This window comes from Petaurus breviceps, unplaced genomic scaffold (assembly GCF_028583685.1).
Source record: "Petaurus breviceps papuanus isolate PSGF00001 unplaced genomic scaffold, PetGlider_PUasm1.0 140, whole genome shotgun sequence".
In the NCBI taxonomy this organism is placed as follows: domain Eukaryota; kingdom Metazoa; phylum Chordata; class Mammalia; order Diprotodontia; family Petauridae; genus Petaurus; species Petaurus breviceps.
Window position 1 is genome coordinate 34,571,742 of NW_027185698.1, and position 22,382 is coordinate 34,594,123.

At 38.9% G+C, this 22,382-nt stretch overlaps 1 protein-coding gene across 2 annotated transcripts in view; it reads right to left on the minus strand.

The window, feature by feature from the left end:
* The window catches only part of EVC2 (EvC ciliary complex subunit 2), a 190,675-nt gene that overhangs the window by 10,488 nt on the left and 157,805 nt on the right, over positions 1 to 22,382 (minus strand). For both annotated transcript variants that reach the window (XM_069070014.1, XM_069070019.1), the window contains 3 exons: positions 21,423 to 21,650; positions 7,976 to 8,190; positions 6,983 to 7,070 (listed from right to left, as the gene is read on the minus strand). In XM_069070014.1, the coding sequence (XP_068926115.1) occupies positions 6,983 to 7,070; positions 7,976 to 8,190; positions 21,423 to 21,650 (531 nt within the window). The remainder of the gene's footprint in view (positions 1 to 6,982; positions 7,071 to 7,975; positions 8,191 to 21,422; positions 21,651 to 22,382) is intronic.

A 22,382-nucleotide genomic window follows, 5' to 3' on the forward strand; every position in this document is an offset into this window, starting at 1 on the left:
AGAGAGAGAGAGAGAGAGAGAGAGAGAGAGAGAGAGAGAGAGAGACATACACACACACAGAAAGAGAGAATATAAAACCAAAACGTTCAATTCCGCTAAAACAAACTACATCCATTTCTCATATTTGGCCAAAATTCAATCATTATTGATTAGTGCATTCCTATTCTGAACAGACTGGGGACTGAGTAACATGACAATCCTCAAATGAAGAGTTTTCTGAACTATATTTGGTCTTGGATCATTTTTTTTAATCAGATGTGAAAATAACTTTTAATTATATATTTCGGGGAATTAAAGTTTTCATTTTCCCAATCGCCATTAGAAGGTTAATTTGAGAACCAAGGGAGAAGACAATGAAGGAAAAGAAATGAGGTTTGAAATCCCCCATAACAAAAATCCCCACGTGTAAGTATGATGTGTGGTTCATGCTCCTCAGCAAGTTTCTGTAATGGGTCAGCAAGGCAGAGGTGAGAAGGGAAGCATTCCTGGAATGGGGGAGAACCTGTTTAAAGGCATGAAAATGCAAAGAGGAATGCCAAATTTAGGGGTTACCTAAAAGACTGATTTGAATGAATGCAGAATGGGCACAAAATAGTAAAACATAGTACCATGCTCCCTAATGCTATATTTGGAGCTATCAAGGTTGCAGTAGAACTTGTAAGTCAGGAAGTTATAATCTTTCATGCACTTAAAGTTAGAAGGAATGTCAGGGGACATTTGCTCCCAGATCCCACCTCTCTCTGTAACATCCTTAACACATGATATCATTCAGCCTCTGTTCTATCACCTTCATGGAGAGAGAAATCATTCCCCTTAGAAGCAGCTCATTCCATTTCTGAACAGCATTTTTCTTATTTCCAGAAGGGATATGAGCAATCCTAAATGCACTGAGAAGCAAGACACCAGAGTTACAGTCTTGATCTGCTGCTTATGTGCCCTGTGACCTTGAGCAAGTCACTTTCCCCCAATGAGCATCAATTTTTAAAAAAATCTGTAACAGGAGGATAATCATACTTCTATAACCTATATCACAGAGTTATCAAAAACATCAAGTGAAATAATGTGGGAATTATGTCAAGACCATAAATTCCTTCAGCAATATTATGCTAGATACTGTGTATATAGGCCACAAAAAATGAAATGAGGCCTATTGTAGAAGAGTCTATAATTTCCTGGTAATTTCTAACAAGTTCACAGATAAGGAAATACAAAGTAATTTCAAGAAGTAAAGATTTAGCAACTGGGTAGCTCATAAAAAAGGATTCATGTGGGAGATAGTACATCATTATAGGCTTGAATGAAGTTGGGCATTTTTAGAAGCAGAGGCAAGGAGGGAAGGCATTCCAAGAAAAGAGGAGAGCCTGTTCAAAGACAGAAATATGGGAGATGGGATGCCAAATTTAGGGACTACCTGATAGGTCAATTTAGATGAATGTAGAGTGTGCACAAAATAGTAATATGAAATAAATCTAGAAATGTAAATGGGAATCAGGTTGTAGACAGCTTAAATGTCAGGCTGAGGAGATTTAATTTTATCCTAGGGAAAATAGGGAGCTATTGATGATTTGGGGGGAAAGTAAGTCAGTCAACCAACTAATATTTATTAAGGGCCTATTACGTGCCATAGTGCTAAGAACTATAAGGAAAGGCAGAATATGGTCCCTGTTCTCCAGGAGTTTATAGTCTAATCTGAGTCATATGGTCAGACCTGTATCATGAGAATATGAGAATATTAATATGGAAGATGTGGTTGATGGGTTAGAGATGAGAGAGACCTGAAACACAGAAAGTAAACCACTGTGATAATGATCTAGGTTAAGGGAAATAAGGATCTGAAATAGGATGACATTCTATGTGAATGGAGAAAAGGAAATGGATGAGAGATGTGATTGAGCTAAAACTGATAAGACTTGGCAAATAATTGGATAGAGGAGTGTGTGTGTGTGTGTGTGTGTGTGTGTGTGAAAAGGGAAGAAAAGGGGAGATGATTCGAGGTTGTGAATCTGGGTGACTAAAAGAATGATGTAGCTCGGAGAGGGGCTGTATTGTAGAAAATGTAGAGAGCTCCTTCATGAAAATGTTGAATTGGAGATGCCTCAAGGACAACTAGGTGGCAATATCAAGCACTCAGGAAAAGGGAGTTATAAAGGCTGAATATATTTATTTGAGATTCACTTGCATAGAGATAGTAATTGAACTGATGGGAGATAATGACAGTACTAACAGTCTTGAGAATGCAGAGTAAAAATTAAAAGGGTCCAGGAGGAAGTTGAGGGAGATACCCATACTTACTGAGCAGAAAAATAGGTGATAGGAAGGTAGGAGCTATATTTATAATAATAATTGTTATTATTATTCCCAGTGTCTGTCTTTGTTGTTATTCAGTCGTTTCAGTCATGTCTGATTCTTTTGATCCCATTTGGGGTTTTCTTGGCAAAGATAATGGAGTGGTTTGTCATTTTCTTCTCTAACTTATTTTACAAATGAGGAAACTGAGGCAAACAGGGTTAAATGACTTGCCCAAGGTAACACCGTTATTAAGTGTCTGAGGCCATAGTTGAACTCAGGAAGATGAGATTTTAGATCTGGCGCTCTATCTACTGTGCCACCTAGCTGTTCTATGTGTCCCTAGTAGGAACTTAACAAATGTTCATTCAATGGAATGGATTTAAATTCAGCAAAGGAAATTGAGAAAGAATATTAGGCAGATAGAATAAGAAGGAGGAAAGCCAAGATCCATTTTTAGATTCACAAGGAGGAGGTGGTTGACCAAGCTGAAGGTAAGAACTATGCATATGTAAGCTACCATTATCATTATCATTAACATTTGAAACATCAGGTATCATTACATAGTTATGGTGAATATAAAATATTGAGTTGCACCTGTGCTTACATGAATGCAAATATATAATGGAAGTAGGTTTTCTAAGTAAATTTCTAATAAAATTTTGAAAAAAACTACAATCTATGGCATATAATTTGAGGTTATCATTCTAATATCATTTATCTTAATTTTTCTCTACCACTATTTATACACATTATTTTCCCTTTCTGGGTCTTAATTTCCTCATCCATACAATAAAAGTGTTAAATATTAGAGGGATTGTAGGAAAACAATCTTACGAATGCATTGTTGGTGCAGCTGAACTTTTTTAGTCATTCTGGAAAGCCATTTGGAACTCTGCCCAAAAGGCTATTTCACTATGCATATTCTTTGACCTAGCAGTACTGATACTAGGCCTATACTGGCAAAGAAATCACAGAAAGTGACCAAGGACCCACATGTGTGAAAATAAATATATAGAAACTCTTTTTGTAATAGTTTAAGAATTTGAAACTAAGGTGGAGTCTATTGGGTCAGGAGTGGATGTACAAATTATGGCATATAGATGTAATGGAAAACTACTCTGTTCTAAGAAATGATGAAGGGGGCAGTGTCAATGAAGCCTGGGAAGACTTGTATGACCTGATGCAGAGGGAAGGAAGCAGAGCAAGGAGAACTTTTTATACACAACACTATAAAAGGAAAATACTTTTAAAAACCTAAGAACTCTGGGGGCAGCCAGGTAGCACAGGGAGTAAGAGCACTGGCTCCAGTGTTGGGATGACCTGGGGATTGAATCCGGGATGACACTTAGCACCCACCCAGAAACACCTGGCCATGTAACCTTGAGCAAGTTACTTAACCCCAATTGCTTAGGGGCGGCCAGATGGCTCAGCGAGTAAGAGCACCGGCCCCAGTGTCGGGATGACCTGGGGATCAAATCCGGGCTCCGATACTTAGCACCACGCCTAGAAATAACTGGCCGTGTAACCTTGAGCAAGTTACTTAACCCAGATTGCTTTAAAAAACAAAAACAAAAACAAACAAAAACCTAAGAACTCTGGTCAAAGCAAGGACCAACTATGACTCCAGGGGACCAGTGATGAAGTATGTTACCCATCTCCTAACTGAGAGGGGATGGACTTAGGGTGAAGAATAAAATGTATTTTTTGGAATGTTTATTACAAGAGTTTTGCTTCTCTTACTTTTTCCCTAGTGTTGGGAAGTGGTGAGAGGGAAAGAAAATCAATTTTTTTTGGTTAATTAAAAATAAAGCAGCAGTGCTAGACACCGTGTTCTCAAAGGTAAATTTTAATTTTAATAGTATGATACTCTCTCCATATTTCATAAAGTTACAATGATCCAAAAAAAGTTCTGATTATTTGAGGTTTCTCAAATTTACTTTTCTTAGAATTTATGTGACATTTCTCCCTTTCCAAGTACATAGGCAGCATTGCTTATTCTTCATATCATAAACCACCTGGGTAATAATATCAGATTCCATTGTTTTAAGACAAGGAAGAATAAAAAAAGAGAAAATACAGGGGGATAAAGAGAAAACATTATTTAAAGTGCTATTTATTTTACAGAATTGAAATAGGAGAAGTGGGTTCTAGTCCCATTTTTGCCACTAAATCACTGTGTATTTTTCAGTCGGCATTTATTTTCCTGAGTTTCAGTTTTATCACCCTAAAATGAAGGGATTGCATTGGGCTTTTAGGGTCCAGTCCTGCTCTCAAGATAAAGATTCTAATAATTCCAGTTCAGATATCAATTAGTCAGGGCAGGTGGTAGCTTCATAGCTAGAGTGCTGGGCCTGGCGTTAGGAAGACCCGAGTCCAAATTTGACCTCAGACACTTGCTAGCTAGCTGTGTTAACTCTGAGCAAGGCATTTCCCCTCCATGTCCCTCAGTTTCTTCATTGACAAAATGGGAATAACAAAAGTAACAATCTCTCAGGGGTAGTTGCGAGGAGAAAATGTGATAATATTTGTGAAGTGTTCAGCATGGTACCTATGACAAAATCAACTCAACAAATGATGGTTTTGTTCCCTTGCTTCCCCAATTACTAATGAATTAATAATCGTTTACATGGTAAAACTTACCCAAAGATATAAATTTTAAAAGGATGAGACAAACACGAATTAATATTCCATTTTAAAGTCAATGGGGAGCCGGTAGACTTTAATGAATAGGGAAGTGCCATATTCTGAGACTGAGGCTTTAGGAGAATCACTTTGGCAGCTGCGTGAAAAATAAATTGGACGGGGGATGAAACAAGGCAGCAAGACCAATTAAGAGGCTATTCCAATAGTCCATGTGAGGGATAATGAGGGCCTGAACTAGAATGGTGGCTATGTGAGAAAAGAAGAGACAGATGAGAGAGAAATGAAGGTAGAAATGATCAGATTTGGGAAGTGACTGGATATGGGAGGGGATAGGGAGAGAGAAAGAGTACAGAGTCAAAGATGATACCAAAGTCATGAGCCCATGTGACTGGAAGGATGTTAGTGCCCTTGGTAGTAATAGGAAGGTGTGTAAGTGGCATGGGTTTAGGAGGAAAGATGACATCTGAGATCCATCTCAGGCCATCTGTACCTGTCCAAGTTGAGATTCAGTATGGGTCAACGTAGGTCTCTTACCAGTCATTGCTGAAAGTACAGAGCCAAGACTCCAAAGGGCATCTGCTATAGCCATGAGGTAATGGGATAGGAGGAGAAACAGGGGTGGTCATGAGAAAGGAGCATGAAATTTTACCAATGGCAACTGTGGGGCTGTTGCTGTGTGTGCCTGGTGATAAGCTTGGAAGAGGTGCTGGATAGTTGGTAGCTTGCCCTGGAAAGGGAGGAGTGGAGTGGAGAAATGTTAGGGGGTAAGAGTAGATGTCACTGTATTGGAGACAAACCTCAGGACTGGCCATCACTGGGAGGGTAAGATGTTCATACATCTTCACATGCTCTCATTGGTTGATTGCACATCTCTTGTGGGGGTCAAGCTTTGGCCTGAGGTCATAGTCCCACTTTTGAGACCACTATGCTAAAGTCTTCTTGCTTTAATAGTCTACATTCTTAGGTCCATCCCAGTCTAGCATTCTGCATCCTGAAGTGCTTTGTAGCCCTAACATTCTATGTTCCACATCATAAAGACCATCTCAGTTCTAACATTCTATGTTCTGTGTTCTAAAACCTCTGGAATCAATGTCAGATCATACTTTTTTTTCCCAGTAGAGAGAGGGCGAACTTTGGGTATGGAATGTTACATACTCAGTACTGGTTGCTAGACTGGAGATTTTTGTTCCATATTGCAGATCCCTATGCACATATACACATATACAGAGTATAAGATTGAAGGTTATTGAGAGATAATTGAAATATGAAAAACCAAAGGAAACAAGAAAATATTTTTAAAATAAGGTAAAGGTAAAGGGACTTTTCTAAAAGTAAAACATTAAAATTTTGTCATGTAATATTTTATTTTGTCAGTTTGAATTAATTTGAATGCCAATGAAATCATAGGTCAGAACCACCCCTAATTAAATTCATCATTTAATATAATGTAAGTCTACTATAATGTATAAAGAGAAATAACTAGGCCTTTCAGATTGGAATAGGATTCAGTCTCAAAAATGTGTTCTCTTCAGCAACTGTAAGAAAGCATATGTTTCAGAAGAGAACTGACCTGATCTCCTAAGGTCCCTCATCTTTCAAAGCACAAGTCAAAGGTCATTTCCTATGAGACCTTTTTTAATGCCTGAAGTGTGGTGTCCTCTTTGTTCTTGAAATTACTTAGTTTTACTTCATGTGCACTTTTCCGTGCCCATGTAGAAACCCCCAAATAGAATATTGGCCTCTCCTTGAGGACAGGGGCTCTCTTTTGTCTTTGCATCCTCAGTACCTGGGACAGCAACTGGCACATTGTAGTTGCTTAGTAAATAAATATTTGACGCAATGAAAGTGAAATGCCTGGAACCAAGTAGCAGCCTTTCCTGGTCTTGGGTTCTAGAATGGGAATTCTGGGGAACATTAAGCTTCATACTTTTTTTTTTTTCAATTTTCAATTTATTTTTCAATTTTATCCCATCTCTTTTTTTTTATATCATTTATACCACATGAGGATCATCTGTGAACTTTCCATTCTAAAGGGGAGATGTGTATTTACCTGGTTATAAAGGGTCAAAAATGTGTCCATCTCAATGTTCTCTAGCAAGTCTTCAAGAACAATGCTATTCTGCTGCTCCTCCCTTAAACTGAAGTGAAAACAACCTTATGTTAAATACAGAGCTTATTACAAGGTCAAGAGGAAAATGTTAAAGTTCTAACTGACATCATCTTTTGGATGGAAAGACAAAAGGAAAGGGGACTTCGTGAAGTAATCTTGAAAAGTGGATTTTTGTTTATGTTTTTGTATCCCCAATTGCCTCAAATACAGTGGATAATTAATAAATGTCCGTTTAGTCAAATTTACTAAATTCATAATACTGTTTTCTTTTTCTTTTTTTTGCCTTTTGGAGGGCAGTTGGGGTTAAGTAACTTGCCCAAGGTTACATGGCTAGGTTTTTCTTGTGTGGGTGTTAAGTGTCTGAGGCCGGGACCAAACTTGGGTCCTCCCGACTCTGGGGCTGGCACTTTACTCACTGTGCCATCTAGCCGCCCCTATAGTACTGTTTTCTATCATTGATCTGGACTGGTAAGGAATGGAAATATCCAGCTTTTCTGTCAGGTCTTCAGTTTATTAACAAAACTTAAAAACATTCTGTAGCAGGGCAGCTAGGTGGTGTAGTGAATAGAGCACCAGCCCTGGAATCAGGAGGACCTGAGTTCAAATCCAACCTCAGATACTTGATGCTTTAACTAGCTGTGTGACCTTGGGCAAGTCACTAAACCCCAATTACCTTGCCTTCCCCCTTCAAACACCCCCCCCAAAAAACATTCTGCAGAATTTCAATGACTTATAATTGAAAAGGGTCTCACAGGTAAACTAGCCCACCCTCTTATTCAAAAAAAGACATCTTCCTAGATCTTTGCTGTCTAGTATCCACTTGCAGATCTCCCAGAACAGGGAAATCACTACCCCAAGAGACAAAAGCTTATTTTAGGGCACCTCTATTGGCACCTCCCAGTGTCTCTCAAACATGCCTTGCCACAGTCTTACCTTTGATTATGAAGGTCTAGTACTTTCTGAGACTTTGTCAGGGCCTGCCACAGCACAGCAGAAATCTGCCTTTCTGAATTCATTTCTCCAGTTTGACTCAAAAGGCCAAGTCCTTCAGAAATCCACTGCTGTCTGTCCATGATGGCCCGCTGCTGGAGTGTAGTCTCTCTGTGTATTAGCTCATATTCCAGCTTCCTGTCGAGCTCTTCAATCTCCTGCAGCAAGCCATATGGAGGAGAAAAGCAATGAATCAGCCTGGGGGATGCGATTTTATGTTGTGAGGGAGTATAGTGTTTGTAGCATTTGGTTACTGGACAGGAGGGGCAGATGAACAATCTATCCCAAGCACAAACATATCCTTATTAACTTGCTGGGATGAGTAATTGGTCTGGTTATTTGAACAGAGATGATAATATCTATGGGTTTGTTATTTCTAGAAACCTATGGCTTTGCATTCTCATTATAGCTAATGACAACAGGTCCTAAGACTCTTAATAGATCCGTAGAAAGGGCTGCTAGGTATTGTCATAATGCAAGGAACATCGGGCCTGGAGTCAGGATGCCTCATCTTTCTGAGTTCAAATCTGGCCTCAGATACTTACTGGCTGTGTGATCCTGGGCAAGTCGTTTAGCTGTCTGCCTCAGCTTCCTTATCTGTAAAATGAGCTGGAGAAGGAAATGGCAAAGCATGCTAGCATCTTATTTTTTTTTTTGGAGGGGGGAAAGCAAGGCAATTGGGGTTAAGTGACTTGCCCAAGGTCATACATTTAGTTAGTGTGTCAAGTGTCTAAGACTGGATTTCAACTCAGGTCCTCGACTCCAGGGCCGGTCCTCTATTCATTGCACCACCTAGCTGCCCCCACACTAATATCTTTACCAAGAAAACCCCAAAAGGGGTCATGAAGAATCAGACAGTACTGAATGACAACAATTCATAGAGGTATAAGGAATATATCTTAGAGATCACTAAGTTATTTACAGATAGGGAAACTAAGGCTCAGAGAGTTACAGTAACTTGCTCAAGGTCACAAAGTCAGTAGCAGAAATAGGACTAAAATCTGAGCTTCTAGGCTTCTAATCCTATAATCTTTCAGAGAGGCATAAACTGATGGAAATGTTATTTAGATTTGAATCTCATTTTTGCCATTTACTAGCTATGGAACCTTTGTAAGACATTTCCTGGAATTCAAGGTCTACAATTTGGCTCTAACTTGTATTTAAAGTATATCTCACATTCCCCTTGATACTATTTATTTTAATCAAATTGGACTACTCACCAGCACGCCCATTTTTGTCTTGCCCCTTCCCATCCCTGCCTTTGTCTACCATACCTAAACCTTAAAAATGCCAACTTCCAATTACTGAATTGTTGCCCTCAAGGCTTACCTCCAATGCCATATGATCTAGAAAGCCAAGTGGCTTTTTATTATCTTATATATGTCATATTTATTTTTTTGTGTATATAGTAAGCCCCATCAGTAAAATATAAGTTCCTTGAGGGTAGTACCATTTTTTATTGTTTTGTTTCTTTACATTTACCTCTGATTCGAGGAACACTAGTAGGTGCTTAATAATTGTTTGTTGAATTATGAGGTAGTTGAAAAGCATTTTTCAAGTACTTACTCTGTTCCAGGCACTGTGCTAAGTCTTAGGGATACAAAGAAAGAAAGGCACGTAGCATTTGCTCAAGGAGCACATAGTCTAATTGAATTGAATCTTTCTACATCCTGCAATTAGCCACGCCACTGTGGATCCTTTGTTTGTGCTTTTCACAGTCTGTCTTCTATGATAAATATTGGTGTATGTGTCTAATCACTCTGTCCCATTGTAAGCTCTTTGAGGATGGCACTTAATTAATGCTTATGGAATTGAAATTCTCTGAGCTCCCGGTTTCTTCAGATACAAAATGGGAGTCATGAGACCTAAGCTACCTATCTCACTCTGCACAGTTGTAATGAGGATCAAATGAAACACTGACGAGAAAGCATTTTGTAACTACAAAGCACTACTGAAAGATTCATCAACCTTATCACTATCAAGTACAATATCAAGGAATGATACCTAGAAATTTCCCGTGACACATGATTCAAACGTTCAATTTTCACTGTTCAATCATATTTCAGTAGTGTCTGACTCTCTGTGTGACTCCATTTAAGGTTTTCTTGGTAAAGATACTGAAATAGTTTGCCATTTCCTTCTCCAGCTCATTTTACAGATGAGGAAACTGAGGCAAATGGGGTGAAGTGATTTGCCCAGGGTCACCAAGCTAGTAAGTTTCTGAGGCCAGATTTTTACTCAGGAAGATGAATCTTCCTGACTCTGGAGCCAGGACTCTATCTACTGCACCACCTAGTTGCCTGAATAAATGACTCATTACTCAGAAACTCATAACTAAGGCCAGATTTTTGATCATCCTAAAATAGTGTAAGAAGATTTCCTATTACAAGATTCATGCTACATGGGAGAGAAAAAGATATGGTGCCAGATCTCCAGTAATGTAATCTTAGTTTAGTTGAGACTTCGGAGGCCAGATTTACAATATAGAATTAAGTGGGGTTTTTTTTGAAATTTGTATTATAATTAAATTCCTTTTCTTGGGTAATCTCTTGTGAGGGACCAGATGGTTGTAAGGAGAACTCTTCACTTTCATTTTTAATAGAAGCCAACCTGAAGGAACTCTAAAATATTCAGTATTTCAAATGTGATGAACAGTCACTTGCCAGATGTCATATCCCTTCCCCAACCTCTTGGAGAGATAAATAATGGTGGTTGTATTGTTCTGAGTGCCTCCCATGATTCCCTGTTACCAATATGCATTCCTGAAATGTACCCTCGTCAAACGTCAAGCCCTCCTCAAGTGGAATGGTAAGGGATTGATTTGGTGATGCAAGAAGATGGGACATTAGTGTTGGAATCAGAAGATTGAGGATAAAGTCTCAGGTCTGCTGTTTCCTAGTTTGTTTCTGGTCAAGTAGCTTGATCCCTCTGAGCCTCAGTTTCCCCATTAGTAAATAGTAATACTGGTACTTACCACCTAACAGAAATGATGTGAAAAATGGTTTGTAAATCTTAAATTTGTATACAAAAGAAAGAAGTGACAGTGGATAGTGTGGTACTTGAGTCAGGAAGACCCAATAGCAGACCCCCATCACAGGCACTTGTTAGCCGTGTGACTCAGAGCAAGTCAGCTGAATGATCCAAATCTTAGCAGATTCATCTGTTAAACATGGGGTTTGGACTTGATGGCCTCTGAGGTCCCTTCCAGCTATGCATTTATAATCCTATGACCTGAGCCTCAAAGTCCTCATCTGTAAAACAAAGATGATATTACCTACCTCACAGGGCTACTGTAGAAAATAATTTAGGCTGGAAAGACCACCAGGTTTTAATTCTAACTCTGCTACCTATTACTCATGTAATAAATAACTTCTCATGTAGCAAATAACCCCTCTGGGCCTTGGTTTCCTCACCTGAAAAATAAGGCAATGGGACTAAATGAACCACAAAATCCCTTACAGCTCTAAATCCTATGAATCCTGAGAATCCCTGAGCCCCTGACCTTATAGGATGGTGGTGAGCAAAAGTACAGACCCCAGAGTTAGTCTGCTAGGCTCAGTCTCCAATGAGACTTAATGAGGAAAACTCTCCCAAGAACAACTCCTTGAATAGCACCTGGGTAGCGTGTTCCAAATTAAAGTTTTGTCAGCATATGCTGTTGTGAAATGTCAGCACCACCAGCTGTGTTGGTCAGAGCCCATTTTTTAATTTAAATATTGGCCAAAAACCATTTTCATGATGTAGGAAAGGGAAGAAGAGTGTTACTTGTCCCTGTTATCTGTACAGGTGGATCCAGAGAAAGGCAGCAGGGGGAACATTAACAATACTATATTCATAGTCAAAGGTCAAAGGTTCTGGGAGATGAAATCTGATCTCTGGTGCTTGTTAGCTCAGTGATCTTAGATGAGTCAATCTCTGGCTTCATTTTCCTTGTCTGTCAAATAGAGGGTTGGATGAGATAATTTCTAATGTCCCTTCCAATTTTAAAGCCTGTGATCTCATGCAGATATAGCAAAATTGATGATGATGATACATAAAGTTCTCTATGACTCCTTAAGCACAGTACATGCCTTAGCAAAGGTATTAAACTTGCCACCCCTCATGCACCTCACCTGAGTGCTGCCCCAACAAAATTAAAAAGCATTTAGGAAATAAAATAAAAATACAATGCGACATGGATAATGGTAATCCGTAGTTTTCTCAGTCAATATGTAACAATAAGGATCCATTTCCATTTGAGTCTGACACCATGGCCTCAGAGTATTTAATCACCTCAGTAATCCTGTGAGGTAGATAATGAAAGTATAACTATCCTTCTTTTATACAAGAGGAAACTGAGATTCAAAAACCTTTAAGTAATTTTTCTGAGGTCAAAATGTTAATGAGAGAAACAAGGTCCAAACCTATGTCTCCATTAAGATGTTTTTTCCCTTCTTTTCAGTGAATATGAAAAAAGAAAAAAAATGGTGGAAAGAAACAAAAAGAAGAATCCTTTTCCATGAGAAAAAAATTAAATAAAATTATTTTTCTACAGAAAAATGAAGAGAAAAAATGTACTGCAGGTCTTTGCCTACTGTAGCTAGATTAGTGAAAGAAAAAAAAAAGACACTATTTACCAGAATATGACAGTAATTGACTTATGCAGGTAGAAACAGGCCTAATCTGGCAGCTACTTTCCTTTCCATAATGAATTCCTATTATTCCTCTTTCTTGAATTTGTGCTCTAGCGCCAAATGGCTCTCCTAGTCTTGTCTTGGTCTCATACATGCCAGGCATTTATGTAGACTCTTTCACATATGTGCTTGGAACATATGCTGCCCTCTTGCCTTTGGGAATCCTCTTCCTTCCAGGTCCAGCTTATGTGCCACATCCCCCCTAAAATCTTCCCTGATATGCCTAGCTAAAATTTCTCTGTGTCTCCTGAAATTCCCTAGAGCATTTGTCTGGGGGGGAAGCAAGGAGGCATAGTGGAGAGAATGCTGGACCTAGAGTCAGGAAGATTTGAAGTCAAAGTCAGCCTCAGACACTTAGTAATTGTGTGACCCTGTGAAAGTCACTTAACTTCTCTTTGTCCCAGTTTCTTCATCTATAAAATGGGGATGATAACTCTTCTGAGAGTTACTTAATGTGAGGATCAAATAAGATAATTTTTATAAAGTGTTTAACACAGTGTGTAACATATATTAGGTTCTATATAAATGTTAATTATTGTTATTATTATAAAAATCATATTTCTTCTATGCTGCAATCACATTACTTATCTAAGAACTAAGAAATGACTTCAAAAATCTATTTCCTGTACTGCTTCTTGTGTTTATACCTCCTCTATCAGACAGCACACTCTGTTCTTTATTTCCAGATACTCCTATGAGAACATGGCCCCAAGTGGTACATGTTGAATGTGGTACAGGATGAATAGTCACAGATTGGCTGCAAGCAGAATCACTGGAGGGAACATCCTTATTGATGATCTGAATATTTGAGAACGATCAAGATATACAGTGGAGCACTGAATTTGGACTCTTAAAACCTGGCTTCCAATCCTGACTCAGTTCCTTGAAATCTGTGTGATCTTTGACAAATCACTTGACCCTTTCTCAATTTCAACTTCCTTATATTTAAAATGATAGGACTGAACTGAAAATGAGAGATTGGTCATTTTCAGCTTTGTATCCTCAGCATCTAGGAAGGTGCTTCATACTTTCAAGAACTTGTGGTCATAATGGTGGGAGAACTTTCTCCCATGCAGATGGGAACCCATCTATCATTTTATATCTTTGAGAGTTTCCTTAAGACTGTTTTCTTTAGGAAAGAACATTCAAGCATAGCAGAATGTCTGTCCTCACACCCTGGACTGTTTAAAATGCTTTTATTCCCTTATACTTAAATATATACAATATACTAAAGAGTAAAATCTGTATTAAAGTGAATACACTTTTATTGTTAAAATTAAAACTCAGGGTGACTTTCCCATGACCACACAGATGGCTAAGCATGAGACAGGACTAGAACTCAGGTCTTGAATCCAAGTCCAATATTCTATCCACTATGGCATGATCCCTTGCTTTGTTACACATAGTAGGTGCTTAATAAAGTTCTGGTTTTTGAATTGAAAAAAAAAACATAACAACAGATGCCACACAGTCAAGCAGAACACTAGCTATGTGCCCAAGGAATTTAAATCTTGTATGCAACCAATACAGATACTCAAGAAAAAAAAAAGCAAGACTTTCAACACCTGATTAATAATAGTATCTCTACAACTGAAATCTATTTTGTGATTTCTACCTGGGCATAGTCATCTAAATTCTTTTGAGAATATATTTTACTTAAGTAAAATTATCTTAATGCCTCCCCAAATATTAAGTACTTGATACCCCTTTTCTTATAATAATAAAAGGTGATTATACCTAATAGAAGGTAAAATACACTTTTTCCCCCCAAAAGCATTAATTCTGAAGTGGCATAAATTTTAGGAAGGGTAGACTCAGAGCCAAGAATAATCTTAGGGACAATTTATTCTAGTAGATCCCAACCTATGGGACACTTTGAAGAGTGAGGGGATGCAGAGTTACTGTAAGTGGGAGGGCATGAGCCCATATATCACCAAATATTATCATTATGTATTTCCTCAACCACTGTACACTGCAGAAGCAATCACCCGCATGCACGAGGTGTTAGGGTGTGTGAAATATTGGGATCATTCAAAAAGGCTGAGAACAACTCATCTCTCATTAGTTCTGCCCTCTCATTTTAAACACAAAGAAGCTGAAACACAGAAAGGGTCAAGTGATTTGTCTGAGGTCACAAAGAGAGCAAAAGAGTTAAGCCAGGATTTGAACTTGAATCTTAGGACTCCAAATTCAGTGCTCCATTCCATCTTCTGATCATTCTCAAATAAGTCTGTGATCCCATCAATAAAAATGTTCTCTCCAGTGAGTCTGCTCACAAACAATCCATGGCTGTTCATCCTGTACAACCTGGTCTGTGTTCTTACATGAGTTTGCCACAGAAAGTCCAACCAACATGCTAGAGGTCTTCGCTGACTTTTCTAAAAAATTCAGGATACCAATGGAACACCCAGCTATCTAATGGTTACCCCTTGCATTGTCACACAGCTAGAGCATCTTTTTAAATATCCTTTACTCCAGGTCTTCCTCATAGTTTCTTATTTGTTATGGGTCATAGCCTGGTCCTATCTACCATGTACTTCTCCATTTTCCTCTAAGTAACAGACAATTTTGCTTTTTTTTTTTTTGAGGGCAATTGGGGTTAAATGACTTGCCCAAAGTCACATGGCTAGTAAGTATATTAAGTGTCTGAGGCTGGATTTGAACTTAGGTCTTCCTGACTCCAGGGCCAGTGCTCTATTCACTGTACCACCTAGCTACCCCAACATTCAATTTTAATTTTCTCAATATTGTAGGCTTCCATGATTCACTTTCACTGGTTGAAAATTAATTATAAAAATACCAGAATAACAGTTAATATTTATATAGATGTTTATGGTTTACTTATTGCTTCAGACATTTAATCCCTTGAGCATTAGGATAAAACAGTCCTATGAGGTTGCTATCAGATGTATTCATATTCCCATTTTCAAGATGAGTAAACTGGCCAATAGAGGGGGAAGTAAATTTACTGAAGTTCAATAGCTTGGCTGTGATATGGTTGGAATTCAAATCCAAGGCTCCAGACTTCAAATTAAGAATTCTTGGGGCAGCTAGGTGGTACAGTGAGTAGAGCACTGGCTCTGGAATCAGGAGGACCTGAGTTCAAATCTGGTCTCAGACACTTGACACTTAATAGCTGTGTGACCTTGGGAAAGTCACTTAACCCCAATTACCCTGCCTTCCACCCTCCAAAAAAAAAAAAGTATTCTTCTCACTATGCCATAGACAGTACAAGTCAACAAGAATCAATTAAGCACCTGATACTTACCAAGCTCTGTCCAAAGCCTACAAGTTGAATAATAGTCCCATAGGATTAGGAGCTGAAGGAGAACTCAAGAAATCTCCTTCATTTATAGATGAGAAACTTGAGACTAAGAAAGGTGAAGGGATTTTTGCCAAGGTCATGCAGCTGGTATATCAAACTCATCTTTTCTGACACCGAGTTCAGTGTTCTTTCCAAAAGTCAGATTAAATTCTAATGTTGGGTACAAAAAAATGACATTCCTGGGAGCTGCAAACTGATTGTAAAATTAAATAAAATCCAGTACTTTAGGTTTGCTTTAATAGTAAATTACTGTTTGATGAGTATCAGCTGCATCTAATTCAGGGCTTATTAAGTGTCATCTGCTGTGCATATACTGTAAATATGACATTTAAAATATTTCTTAAATAAGATTTCAAACAAATTTGAAAATGCATGTGTTATGCTAACAAATTACTTCAAAAAATTCAAGCAATTCAAAGATTAGCTGTAAGTCCAAGGCTGGTTATCAACCCTCAAGCTCTTTTTTTTTTGGAGGGGCAATTAGGGTTAAGTGTCTTGCCCAAGGTCATTTGCCCAAGTAAGTGTTAAGTATCTGAGGCCAGATTTGAACTCAGGTCCCTCCTGACTTCAGGGCCAGTGCTCTATTCACTGTGCCACCTACCTGCCCCCTTCAAGCTCTTCTTAACGCATTTAATGCACTACAATTAGATTGTAAGCTCCTTGAAGGCAGGGGTTCTCTCTTTCTATTTGTATTTATATCTCCATCAATTAGTATGTATTTATTAAAAGTTTATAAATATTTGTTAACTATTTGCAATTTACACAGAACTTTAGTGTTCTATAAAGAGTAGTAACTGAGAATTGGAAGACCTGGTTTGAAGTCCTCGCCAAGAATGAAAGCCATAAGCCTTTATCTTTGCTTCATGATCTGCAGAGCACTTTAATAATTCTTTCTTAAGCAGTTTTGACTTTTACAAAGCGCTTTCCTCATTAAAAACCTCATATGATAGTTAAGGCACATCTCTGTGTCCAGAGTGCCTAGCACAGGTCATGGCACATGATTATAGGTTTTTTAGATGAGTTCTTTTATGCTATTCCTTGAACATAAAGCATCAGAGGTAATAGACATCACCCTCTTCATAATCACCCCATAGCTCTTCATTTCCTTCTGTGTTTCCTGTTGGATTCACTCTACCACCTAGAGTTTAATATAATAGGTCTCTTATAACCCTATGTCTTTTATTTTGTACACTTAAAAATATTATTCTGAGAAGGGACCCATAGGTTTACCAGACTGCTAAAAGAGTCCATGGCACCTGAGTTCAAATCCTGCCTGACACCAACTGTGTGACACTGGGCAAGTCACTTAACCCCAACTGCCTCCATATATACATAAACATGCATATATACATATACATATATATGTATATATACCCACACACATATACCTATACTTATGTGTGTAGGTATATGTATATGTCTGTATGCACATATGTAAATATGTATGTACATACATATGCATCAGAAGCATATTGAAAATGTAGGGTGGGGGGGGGTTTTCCTGACAAGAATCAGTTTTTGATTGCTGGAAGTGCTACACATTTCTTTCCAAATCATCCCACCCACCCTCTTTTTCCTATTTAATTTTAGTTCGACTTCATTTATACCTGCACTGCCTGACTAAAATGTGCTGACCTATTAGTCATTTCATCCCTTCTCATACCCTGGGATGCAGTCAACTGTTCCTCTTCTTTCTTCCTCATGACACTCCATAATCACTTCTTCATGCCTTTACACTGACTCATGCCCAGAATGCACTTCTTTGCCTCTTTATCATAGTCTCTGTTCCATTAAGAAAGCTTAAGTACCATCTTCTGCCAAAAGCCTTTCCTGATATACTCAACTGCTAGTGTCTTCCCTCCCACAGAACCTCCTATGAAACTACTACGTATATATGTATCTGTATATATTATTGTGTTTGTATTTATTAATTTACATTATTTCATATTAAGATATTTATGTTATATATATTTACTGATACACACATACATATATGAACACTTATTTTTGTACTTGTGTCCCCACTGCCTAAAACAATTGCTGGCATCTAATGGGTGCTTAAAAATACTTATTGATGACGAAGTCAATTCATCTGCATATCACAGTCTGGGCAACAGTAGTTTTTCATCCTTTACTTCTCTCCAGTATGATCTGTTAGGACAAAGCTTTTTTTTTGTTATCAGGACGTTACTTGAGGAAACCTTAAACGATTCTGGGGATCAGTAAATAATCAGCATTAGAAGGTGGAGTTAAGATGGTGGAGTAGAAACAGGACTTTCTCACAGCTCCAGCTTCCACCTCCCCCAATTCATGTAAAAGGTGACTCTGAACAAACTTTGGAGCTACAGAACCGATAAAATGACATAGAGAAGCTAACCTCCCGCTGAGGACAGCCTGGCAGGCCAGCAGGAAGCTACCAGCTTAGTGCTCTGGGAGCAGAGTCAAGCCCTGTGCGAGCCCGAGGTTTTAGCCTCAGGGCGGCCTCACAAGCTGCCAGCTAGAGGGACTTCAGATCAGCAGCAGTGTAGCGGCTTCTAGAATTATCAACATATAGATTCTGAGGACATAGTGAGAGGTCAGTGCAGTGTGGACTTTGGGATCCAGTAGTTTGGGAGTGCGGTCAGCCTTTATCCCCTAGAGGGAGAAGCCACTGAGTTGCTGCAGCTGTGAATCCACCACCATGTGGCAGCTTCAGCTCCTGGCTTGCAGACTGTAGGGGGACAAACTGACCAGTCTGAGGGGTAATCACTCTTGCTTGAACCTGCGTGGATCTGGACTGAGGTCTAGGGTGGAGGTACTGGGGTACGTGACCAGCTTGCTAAAGCATGTGAAGGCTTCAGAGAGGGCACCCAACGAATACCTTCGGCAGCTGAGAAAACCCCAGCAATTGGGACAAAGCTCTCCTGTCTGGTAGCAGAGTTCTACTGTGGCAAAAAGCTCAAAAGTCAAGTAATTGAGTGGCAACATGGGCAGGCAAAGGAAGCAAAGAAAGCAGAGCAATCCAACTTTACACTCTTATTTTGGGGACAAAAAGGATCAAAGCATGGAACAGGAGGAAGACAGAGAAATAAGAACTCCTGCACCAAAAGCTTCCAAGAAAAAAAAGCTGGTTACAGGCCATACAGGACCTTAAGAAGAATTTTGAAAACCAAATAAGAGAAGTGCAGGAAAAAGTGGGAAGAGAAATGAGAACAATGCAAGAAAATTATGAAATGAGAATCAGTAACCTGACTGAAGAAAATAACACCTTAAAAAACAGATGAACTCAAACGGCAAAAGAGGCTCAAAAAGCCAATGAGGAGAAGAATGCCTTAAAAAGCTGAATTTCCCAGATGGAAAAAGAATCTCAAAAGCTCACTGAAGAGAATTATTCCTTCAGAATTAGACTGGAGCAAATGGAAGCTAATGACTTTATGAGAAATCAAGATACTATTAAACAGATCCAAACAAATGAAAGAATAGAAGGCAATGTGAAATATCTCATTGGGAAAACCACTGACCTGGAAAATAGATCCAGGAGAGATAATTTAAAAATTATTGCACTACCTGAAAGCCATGATCAAAAAAAGAACCTAGAAATCATCCTTCAAGAAATTCTCAAGGAAAATTGCCCTGATGTTTTAGAACCAGAGGGCAAAACAGAAAAGTATCCCCCGATTACCTTGTGAAAAAGATCCCCCCCCCCAAAAAATAAAACTCCTAGCAATATTATAGCCATATTCTGGAATTCCCAGATCAAGGAAAATATGTTACAACCAGCCAGGAAGAAATAATTTAAATATTGTGGAAACACAATCAGGATAACATGAGATCTGGCAGCTTCTATACTGAGGGATCAAAGGGCTTGGAATATGATATTCCAGAGGTCAAAGGAGCTGGGATTAAAACCAAGAATCACCTACCCAGCAAAACTGAGTATCATGTTTCAGGGGAAAATATGGTCATTCAATGGAATAGAGGAATTTCAAGCATTCTTGCTGAAAAAAACAGAGTTGAATAGAAAATTTGTCATTCAGATACAAGAAGCAAGAGAAGCATGAGAAGGTAAACAGGGAAAAGGAATCATTAGTAACTTATCAAAGTCAAACTATTTACATTCCTACATGGAAAAACAATAATTGTAAATTATGAAACTTTTGTCAGTATTAGAATAGTTGAAGGGAATATAAATGTATATGTATACATACATATATGTCTATATAGGAGGGCATATGGGCATAGAATACACATGTGAGTGTGTGTGTATATATATGTGTGTGTGTGTGTGTGTGTGTGTGTACAGGTATACAGACAGAGGGCACAGGACCTACTGAATAGGAAGGCATGGTAATTAAAAGGTGAAATTGAGAGGTGAGAGAGGAATATAATCAGAGGAGATGGAGAGAGACAGAATGGGGTAAATTTTCTCATATAGAAGAGGCAAGGGAAAACTGTTACAATGGAGGGGAAGAACAGGAAGTCAAAAGGGAATGGGTCAACCTTACTCTCATTGAATTTGTCTTAGGGAGGGAATGACATACACACTAAATAGGGTATCTCACCCTACAGGAGAGTAGGGGTGGGGTAGGGGATGACAGAGGAGATGATGGAGGGGAGGGCAGGTTGGGGAGGAGGGAAGTTGGAAGCACCCACTTTTGAAAAGGGACGTGATCAAAATAGAAAATAGAACAAGTGGGGAGCAGGATAGGAGGGAGGAAATATAGTCAGTCTTTCACAATATATCCACTATGGAAATGTTTTGCATAGCTACACATGTACAACCTATATTGAATTGCTTATCTTTCCAGTAAGGGTGGGTGATGAGGGAGGAAGGGAAAGAATCTGGAATTCAAAGTTTTAAAATCAAATGCTGTTTAAAAATATACATTATTATTTTTTTTTTACCTGCAACTGGGACATAAGATATATAGGCACTGGGGCATAGAGATCCATCTTGCCCTACTGGAAAGTCAGGGAGGGATGGGGAGGATATAGGAGAGAGCAGATTGGGGGAGGGGGTATACAGTGGGATTGCTGTTTTGGGGTGGTGGGTAGGGGAAAGATGGGGAGAAAATCTGTAACTCAAAATCTTGTGGAAATGATGTAAATTAAAAAAATAATAATGCTAATTCTCACAAAATCCGACTTATTATCTATTTGGAGTGGGAATAACGGCAAAGTGGAAGGATTCCATATATTCGGGGTGATGAATAATGGAGACTGGGTGTTCCCTGAGACCGCAATATGAATGTCTGAAACCTTGCTGTATGTGTTGGGCAGTGACATAGATTGGTTTGGTACCCTGCTCAAAGTGATATAATCACTCCAAAGAAGTATTGAAAATCTGAAAAACCCACTAATAACAGCCAGAGGGGTTTAGACAATGACTGTTCTCCCTAGGCTCACTACTTACAGGGCTGTGTGACTCCAGGATCTGAGTACAGGCTGACTTGGTCATGGTTTCTGATGTGCTCAGTTCTTCCAACAGCAAGCCCTGGACAGTGCTAAGAGCGGTGTAAACCTCCCGTGTTTTCCATTTCTTCGTCACCTTGTGAAGCTGTACAGAGGTTACATACTCCCCAAGTTTGTCCTCCAGAGCCTTCAGTTGGTAAACTCTTTCCAGTAGCAACTCCCTGTGGACCTGAGGAAGCCCAAGAGAAAACAATAATCAAGAAAAGGGATGAGGCTAAGTTTTATCAAGTTTACAAAGTTTCAGGCATCGATTCAAAAGAATTTTGGACACAATACAAGACTTAAAAAATCAAGTCTCCTAAGACGGCAGGATGATAACATGTGATAAATGCCCAGGCTCTGGAACCTTGTTTCATAAGGTTGTATTTAACTCTGAATTAAACAAAGTTGCTAAGTTTCAGGCCTTATATTTTTCTCTTTTTCTTTTCACTACCTATTAGGTCTCTTCTGATAAGTTATGATAGCTGGAACATGATCCATAGGTCTCAGGTTTATTGGACAAAAAGCTTTAACTATTTCACTGGCTAAAGCCACAGGGTGGATACGTACATAGCACATTTGCCTTATGCAACGTTCTAGAGTTGGGAATCAGAATCATAAGGATCACAGATTTTGAGCTTAAAGGGGACTTGGGAGTCTTCTAGGCCAAATCTCTTACAGATAAGGAAACTGAGGTCCTGAGAAAAGTTCACAGAGGTAGTTTGTGGCAGAGCTGAGAGTCAGACCCAGACTCCAGATATCTATAACTTCATCTTATCTCTGTTTAAATCCCAGCTCTGCTTCTTAATAGCTACCTTGGGCCAAACACTGAGTATCTAAGATTGAGTTCCCACCTCTCTGTAAGATGACGAACATGTTCCTTGCCATCCTTACTTCAAAGGGTGTTATGAGGAAAATGCCG